Raw genomic sequence first — 8765 nt, 5'->3', positions numbered from 1 at the left:
ACTGACGGCTCCAGCTGCGGCGACGGGAGCCACCGAGGTGGAAACTGGACATGGGGTCATGCACGGGACATGGGGCTCCGGCTCATCAGCCGGCGAGGACGGGCCGGGGGGCAGCGGCTGCCCCGGGCCCCCGCAAGGTCGAGGCGGACGGAGAGAGGACGGCCAGGATGCCCCCCTGCTCCCGGCCGCTGACGCCGGCCGGAAAGAAGGGCCTGCACCCCACGCCCACGCAGCCCCAAGTCCCACGGGCGGGCCCTGGCTCGCCGCCGAGGTGCAGCCGTGGGCAAGGAAGGCGCCTTCCGAGCCCGCTCAGTGGGAAGAGCCGGCGCTGTGGGGGCCTCCCCCTTGGGAGCCTCGGAGCCGCTGCAGCCGGGGACCGGGCCTACCTGGTGGCCTCTCACCGGGCCGGGCCGCCCCCCATGCAGAAGAGTGACTGTGGCCTCCTCACCCGGGCCCCCGATCACAAAGGAAAACCTCCGCCACCCAGAAGTTTCAGTGCAGTCGGTTTTATTATTAAAGCCAAGATTGCAAAATGGCTGTCTCCCCCCATGAGCCGCCCACCCCAGAGTCATCCCCTGTGTCCTGTGAACGTGAAAACCCCATTTGTCTGGGAAAGCCCCAGAAGTGCTCATGCCAAAGGAGAGAATGAGGGCAGGGGGAAGAGGCTCGGTGGTGTCTGTGCTCCGCGTGGCTCCACCCGGGGTCCGGGGTCCGGGAGGCCGACCTGGGGGTGGGGCTGGCCCACCCCGCTCACAGTGCTGTTCCCAGGGGCCGGGGGCCGGGAACAAAGGCAACGGAAGAGGCTGCGCTGGCCCCCGCTCCACCCTGCTGAGGCTGGGCCACAGGCTGGTTTTTGTAAAAATGGTTTAAAAAGACCCCAGCCGCGAGCACCACCCCCTGAGCAGGGCCAGGGGAGACGCCTGCTCTGGGCCTTGAGGTCTGAGGCATGTGGCCTCCCCCGGTGACACCGCCCTGGGGGCAGCAGCACCCCGAGGGGGGCTGGGCGGGCTCCGGGGCCCTGCGTGGGGGCCCCGCGCCATCTGGGACCCAGGAGAGCACCCACGCGGCTGCGCCCTCCTCCCACCCAGCCCACCTGGAGCTCTAGGCTTCGGGGACCCTGTGCAACTTCTGCTCTTTGGATTCCAAAGACCTGAACTTGTCCTCCAGCGCGGGGGCAGCGGGCTGGAAGTGGACGATGGGCTTGATCTGAAAGACGGCAAAGCCCTCCTGGTTCTTCTGGTTGAAGAGACTTAGCCTGCGCTCCAGCTCGGGGCTGCTCGGGGCTGAGCCTGCTGGGCCGGGCCGGGACACGGGGGCTAGGTCCAAGGCCCTCTGGGGCGGACAGGGGCCCTCCGACGGGGAGGACAGCAGGTCCTGCGCCGTGGCCTCTGCCCTCCGCTGCAGGGGCGGCCGGGGCCTGGGGCCGGGCTCTGAGGCCGGCTCCTCCTCCTCCTCCTCCTCCTCCTCCTCCTCCTCCTCCTCCCCCCGGGCGGTGCTGCAGTCTGTGCACGAGCCCAGCATCCGGCTGCTGTGGCTCTGGGCCTGGGGGATGGAGCTGTGCGTGGAGCGGGAGGCACCGTCGGAGGTGGCGCTGGCACAGGTGCCATTGCTGCTGAGCTGCAGGGGCGCGTCGCCTGAGAAGAGGTCGGAGGAGATGTTGGGCTGGTGGACGTCGATGGCAGCGGTGGTGACTACGCACGCGGCGGGCTCTGGGACACCGCTGTCTGCAAGAAAGGACAGGACGCCGGTCACTCCCCATCCTCTGCTACTCCTCTGGGGACCCTGACTAGGGCGGCCGTGGCCGGCTGCTCCGCCCGCTCGGCACTGCAGGACAGGGGGCTCCCCGAGGGCTGCATCCCGGGCGGGCCGGCTGTGGGCCTCGGCGGGCACGTGGGGTGACTTGCCACGGAGCATAGCGTAGCTCACCCTGGCCCAGGAAGCATGAGGTGCCAGGACAGGGGCTCCGAGCCTGAGGGCCCAGCAGTCATTCAAGGCCTTGACTGGGGCCAACAGGGGGTGACACGATCAGCGCTGTGCCCCCCAGAAGATGGTCCCTGTAGGGGGCATGCAGGGCGAGGCCCAGGACTGCTGAGGAGGTCCAAGGGCTGTTACAGGGGGTGCAGAGGGGGCAGGGGCTCCCCGAGAGCCCGAGGAGAGCGCAGGGGGAGCTGCTCTCGGAAGTCCGCACATCACATGAAGCTTTGAGAGAGGAACACAGACGACCGCTCAGGGGCAAAGCCGGAGAGGAGCCCGCCGCCCACCACGTGGCACGTCCCCTGGGTGACTCCGGCCTCACGGCGTGGCACGTCCTGAATGCAAGGACTCGGGAGAGCCGGCTGCAGACCGCGAGCCTCCACACACTGGCCGAGACCTGGGGATTCTGTTAAAATCTACTATTTCCCATAAATGAAAAGCACCGGGTTCCCCGAGGCTCCTTCCGAGAGCAAGAATGCAGCAAGTGGAGCAAGGGCACAGCCCACGCCTGGTGTTCTCGAGCCCCAGCTGCTGCCTCGCCCCCCGCGTGGTCTTGCCGAGAGGCGCTCGGGGTGCGGGGCCCGGCCACGCAGGGGCGTAGAGCGCAGCCCCTTCCCTACGCGGCCCTGGCTGCTGCCCACGGACACTACAGCGCAGGACGGTGCCGGCGGGGAGGCTGCGGTCATGCCGCCCAGGCCCTGGAGGAGGGGGGACGCCAGGCCCAGCTGCCCCTTTCACCCCATAGGGATGCGTGGGCCGACCCCGGACTCACCACTGCTGGGCCCGTTGTAGTACTGGTTCCCGTAGCTGTTCACGCTGTCCCCAGGCGCGGCACCTGCACAGCGGGACGGAGAAGGGGGTGTGGGCCACGGCCAGGTCGTGACCCCCCTTCGGTACCCCCTCCTGTCACTGCGGAGGAGGCCTTTGCGGCTTCCCAGTCCTAAGTGGGATCTGCCCTGGGGCTGGGCCACACCACGGTCCCCATGGAGCATCTGGCTGGACGTGGGACGTGGGCAGGAGCCTTGCCCTCTCTGTCCTCAGTTTCCCCATCTCTGAGAGGAGGCCTATGGGAGTGGCTCACCCCCAAGGCTGTGGGGAGAGGCACTCCCAACGGGCCAGCTTCCAGCAGGAATGTCCGGGTGAGGCTGATGCATCCCGAGGGGGTGGGGGCAACCCCGACGCACAGAGGGAGGCATCAGGGCCAACGGGTGGTGTGGGGGACCCTGGCAGGCTCCAGAGCATGCGATGGTGAGGACCCTTGCCTCCGTTTGGGGTTGCTGCCCGGCCCTTGGGTTCCAAAAGGGCCCCAGCCTCAGATCCGCCTTTGGACGCCAGCGCCACTGCATTAGAGCGAGGCGGCCATCCGACGTCTGTCCCCTTCCTCATTAAGGGGGGCCAGCGAGCTAGCGGAGGTCAGGAGGTCTCCAGGGTCCTCCGCACACGCAGGCCTGGTCCCGCGTCTCCCGTGGGCTCCTGGGGGCAGCATGTGGCCCGGCGCGGCCTGTGCTTCCCGGCGCCCCGACATCCGCAGCAGCCCGGGGCTGGGCGCACGCACGCCCAGCTGTACGAGCTGTCTTGGCCGCCTCAGATCTGTCCGTGCCTGCAGCGCCAGGTGTGTTTGCATTCCTGCCGGGTCGGGCAGGGGCCTCAGGCCTGCTCGGGGCCTGGTCCAGGACGCTGTGCGCGCCTCGTCATACACTGTGGCTGCTGTCCTGCCCTGCGGCCCGGCCCTGGGAGGCAGGTGGAGGCTGCAGTGGCTGCCCCGGCAAGCAGGGTGAGTGCCCCCTGCGGCCTGGCCCAGCCAGGAGGTTCTGGTCACTTCCCTCGTGTGATCCTTGGGCCTTGGCTGCAGGGGCCTCACGGCGCAGGCAGAGCTATGGGCCCAGCTGATGTGTCCACAGACTTGTGACAATTCATCCTAAGGGAGCTGCTCACAGAAGGTGGCCTGGGGTGAATAAGAAAAACCCAGGCCCTAGAAAACTGCATGAAAGACCTGAGACCAGAAACGCCTAGGAGGGCGCATGGGCTGCAATCCCCGGGCTTGGCGGTGGTAACGTTTTTCTAGAAATGTCTCCTAAGGCAAGGGAAACAGACAAAGGCATAAACTACTGGGACTAGACCAAACTAAAACGCATCTGCGCAGCAGAGGAGAGCATCCACAAGGTGACAAGGCCACCTACCGAATGGGGGGAGATACTGGCAAATCATATTTGAGAAGGGGCCAATATCCAAAATGCTTTTAAAAACTCATACGACTCAACAGCAAAAAAAACCTCAAACTGATTAAAACGTGAGCAGTGGACCAGCAAAGGCATCTCTCCAAAGAGGACACCCAGATGGCCAAGACCCGCGAGAAGATGCTCAACATCCCTCAGCATCAGGGGAACAGACGGAAACCACAAGGAGACGTCAGCTCACAGCCGGCAGAATGGCTAAAACCAACAGCACGGGAAGCAGCAGGTGCTGGCGAGGACGGGGAGTGAGGGAGCCCCCACGAGCTGCTGGTGGGAACACCAACTGCCATGGCCACTAGAAACCAGGCTCAAAAAATTAAAAAAAAAAAACGAAAAAATAAAATAAAATAAAACGGGGATCCCCGGGTGGCTCAACGGTTTAGCGCCTGCCTTTGGCCCAGGGCGTGATCCTAGGGTCCCGGGTTGAGTCCCTCATCGGGCTCCCTGCATGGAGCCTGCTTCTCACTCTGCCTATGTCTCTGCCTCCCTCTCTGTGTCTATCATAAATAAATAAATAAATAAATAAATAAATAAATAAATAAATAAATCTTTAAAAAAAATGGAAAAAAAAAAAGAGCCACCCACAATTCCATCACTGGGTATTTACCCAGAAAAAAATGAGAACACGAATTTGAAGATAGATGCACCCCTGTGTCGGCTGCCGCACTATTTACAACAGGCACAAGGTAGAAGCAGCGTGAGGGCCACGGACGGGAGCGGGTAAAGATGTGCGCGCCCACACGCACACATTTAAGAAGCAAAAACAAAAAAGTGCAGGCCCCAGTTGCGCCCTGTATCGGCTGCTGCGCCCTGTGGAGGCAGTGTGCCCGAGCCCGTGCGGGGGCGGAGGCCAGGACTCCCCGCCTCCACGGAGGACCCCGCCCCCGCGCGCACTCAGGCCTCAAAGCCCAGAGGGAAGCCCTAATGCTTGGCTCAGGGCTCCGGTTCCCCAACCTGTTCCAATTTGCTGCTGCGCGACCTGGGGGCGCTCGCAGAATGGGGTGCTGCTGGGTGCCCTGCGTGAGAGCTGCACCCGACACTGAAATCCCATTTTTCTCAGAGAAGACGTGTTTCGGCTATTAGTCTTATTTTGGAAAAACTGGGGCCCGGAGACAGGACCAGCAGCATAACTGTGGGGCCCCTTGTCCAAAAAGTATGAGGGTCCAGAAATAAAGCCACACATATGGCCAACGAATGACAAAGGAGCCAAGAACACAGAACTGGATAAGGACAGTCCCTTCGATAGTGGTGAGACTCAATAACGTGAGACCCGAAACTGTGAAACTCCTAGAAGGAAACCCAGGTGGTCAGCCCCGTGACATCAGTCCTGGCAGGGACTTGCTGGATTTGACACCAAACGCAAAGGGAATAAAAGTCAACATAAACCATCGAGATTGTGTCAAACTCACAAACTTCTGCAGAGCAAAGGAGACCGTCCCGGAAACCCAAAGGCAAGGCAGCGGATGGGAGGGCAGGTGCGGCTCCTCCCAGGGGAAGGGCCACCGCGCACATGCATCAAGGACGCGAACCGCTCAACAGCACAAAAAACCGAACCGATTAAAAAATGGGCCGAGGATCTGAATAGACTGTTCCGAGGGCGACATCCACGCGGCCAAGGGACACCGAGGAGACGCTGCACGTCACCCCCACCCACCCCACCCCCGTCGGGGAAACTGACCAAAGTCACCTCCCGTGGTCAGAAGGATGAAGTGAAAACACAAGAAGCCACAAGCGCCGGTGACGACGTGGAGGAAACGGTCACTCGGCTGCCGCAGCCGCCACAGAAAACGGAGGCGAGCGTCCTCAGACGGTTAAGGATAGAATTTCCACCCAATTCCACTTTGGGGCATTTATCCCAAGTAAATGAAAACACTAACTTGGAAGGTGCCCCCCGCGTTCCTCCCAGCACTGCCCGGCGTCCCACGAGGCGTCCCGCGGGGTGTCCCATGGGGTGTCCCGCGGTGTGTCCCACAGTGACGGCCCGAGAGGGGCCGAATGTCCGCCCCACATGCACCTCGCACTGGCAGCCTGGGGGTGGGGGCATCACGCTAAGACCTGGGCGCCCACAGGCGCAGGAGCACCCCAGTAGCAGCTAGGTGGGGGGGTGTCGTAGAATAAACAGGCTATGGGGATGCAACGGGGCGCCAGGCGACCGCCCTTAGCAGTGACGTACAGCGCATTTCAACAGTCGCCACCTGGGTAAATCTGAAGGGTTCTCCTCACCAGAAAAACCCTTAGGGAGTATGTCCGGCGACCGATGGTAACTGGGTGATCGCCCTGCGGGACGTGCAGTTATTGTATCGTGCACCCGAGGGGGACAGGCGGCATGTCCATCACACATCACTTAGGAATTTGGGGACAGGGCCGCCCGGGGGGCTCAGCAGTGGAGCATCTGCCTTGGGCTCAGGGCATGACCCCGGGGTCCTGGGATCGAGTCCCGCATCGGGCTTCCTGTGTGTGGAGCCTGCTTCTCCCTCCGCCTGTGTGTCTGCCTCTCTCTGTGTCTCTCATGGATAAATACAATCTTAAAAAAAGAATTCCAAGAGGGCGACAGTGGGGCCGAGAGCCGTGTGACCACAGGGTCACCCAGCCACGGAGGCGGTCCTGCTCGGCGGGGTAAGGCCAGCCCGTCAGGATTGCCCGGGCCCTGTGCCCCGACTGCCACAGGCTTCGGGGAGGATGTCCAGGCCTGGCAGTTCAGCCGGCAGCCACCCTGGCCCCTCCGAGCGCCCCCAGCAGCGCCGCCCCGAGGCCCGACCCCGCCCGCCACCGTCCTGGCCCCTGCAGGCCGTGGTGGGGCCGTTTCATGGGACGCTCTCCGGGGCCCGAGACTGTGCGTCGGGAGCAGGGCCCGTGGCCTGGACGCCGCCTCCCGGGAGCTGCAGGCCGAGCGGGGTGCCCGGTGCCCGGTGGCCGCGCTGCAGCCAAGCCGCACAGGCAACACATTTGGGGGGTGTTCAGGGCGACACGGGGCACCGGGAACTGGCCGCCCAGACTTTAGGGGTGATGGCGGCCCGGCTGGGTACCCAGAAGCCGGCCTGCGGGCAGCCGTGGAGCCGCAGCGACCCCTGGGCAGCTTGTCCCCCCCAGCCCTGTCCTCCCCGCCTGGGCGCTGGGTCAGCAGCCGACACCCCTGCCCCCCGTGCTGGCCCAGGACACTGGCTTGGCCACACCTGGTGTCTAAGGGCAGGATGGGCACCACGCAGTTGCCCCCCAGCTCCCGCCCTCTGCCCGGGCACTGGCTCCGCTGTCCCTGCTCCAGAGGCTGGCGTGGCGTCCAGAGAGGCAGGAGGCAGAGGATGTCACTGGGGGTATGGGGGACAGGACTGGACGGCCCGGGAGGCCCGAGCACCTCGGGCAGACACCCGTCGCCGCAGGAGGGCCAGCACCCCCCCGCCCCGCACGGCAGCCGGGCAGCTGGTCACATCCACCCTGCGTGGCCCTCCTTGCCCTCGGGGTTCCTCCTGCGGGGGCAGCGGGCGGAGGGAGCCAGGGAGGCAGGGACTCGGAGAACGTGCGGGGCTGTCTCACGAGCTGTGTCTGCAGACTCTCCAGTCCCATATCTCGACTCCCTGTGAGCTCAGCCGTGGCGCCAGGGAAGGAAGGCGCTGCATCACGGCCCACGGGGCTGGAGGTCAGGACGCTTCCGAGGGGCGCAGGACCCCCCAGCATGCTGAGCCTTCGAGCCTCACTTTGCTCGTGAGCAGCTATGGGCCCGCGGGGAGCCTGCCGAGCGCCAGGTGCGGGACCTGCAGACTGGAGGGTCTCGGCGGGTCAGCGGGGACACAGCCAGGATGGGCCCCGTCCCCCGGGAGTCCCCGGAGGGTCTCGAGGGGCGAGGGCGCGGGTCCTAGGCGGAGGGCGTCGGGCCGCCTGTGGGCAGCGAGTGGAGAAGCTCCAGGACGTCACCGCCGCACAGCCCACAGCTGGAAGTTTCACTGGCCTCAGCGAGGGCGCAGGGCTTGGGGGCCGGGGCAGCGAGGTCACGGGCCCATGCGGCACCTGCACGGGGCTCATCCCTCAAATGGATCCGTCGCCCTGACCCCAGGCCCTCAGGACGGAGTCCCGCTGGGAAAGAGGCTGTAGCCGAAGTCGCGGGGTAGGCGGAGGTCCCGGTGGAGCAGGGCGGCCGCGGGCTCAGCGTGAGAGGGGTCTTCGTGGAAACCAAAGGAAACGGGAACACGGACACGCATGGAGAATGCCCGCGAAGGGGAAGCCAGGCCAACGTCACCGGCCACCTCCACAGTGAGTACAGAGGCCCCGGCCCTGGGGAGGCCGACCCTGGCGGGACCTGGACCTCCAGCCTCCGGAGCCTGGAGCTGGAAGGTCAACTTAAGAAGCCCCCCCGCCCCAGGTCGGGGCAGCCTCCAGCCCAGGTGCGAGGCCAGGCACGTGGAGGTGCAGCTGCTGCCGAGGGGTGGATGGTGCGGCCCTGGGGACATGTGGGGCTGGGCCGGCCGTGGGCTCGGGCTGGCCGGACGCACCTAAGGGCTTGGAACAGCAAGGACAGCAAGGCAGGGGTGGCCTCTGGCGCCCGCGACGGCCCTGCGGCTGCCC

At 65.1% G+C, this 8765-nt stretch overlaps 1 protein-coding gene across 1 annotated transcript in view; it reads right to left on the bottom strand.

Moving 5' to 3' along the window:
- Nucleotides 1-496: 496 nt before the first annotated feature.
- TMEM266 (transmembrane protein 266) overlaps nt 497-8765 on the bottom strand; it is a 109741-nt gene continuing 101472 nt past the window's right edge. The window contains 2 exon segments of the mRNA XM_041742621.1: nt 497-1724; nt 2747-2809. Of these exon segments, the coding sequence (XP_041598555.1) occupies nt 1102-1724; nt 2747-2809 (686 nt within the window). The 3' untranslated portion in view covers nt 497-1101.

Source organism: Vulpes lagopus, chromosome 2 (genome assembly GCF_018345385.1).
Source record: "Vulpes lagopus strain Blue_001 chromosome 2, ASM1834538v1, whole genome shotgun sequence".
NCBI lineage: Eukaryota > Metazoa > Chordata > Mammalia > Carnivora > Canidae > Vulpes > Vulpes lagopus.
This window is presented reverse-complemented; position numbering and strand designations above follow the sequence as displayed.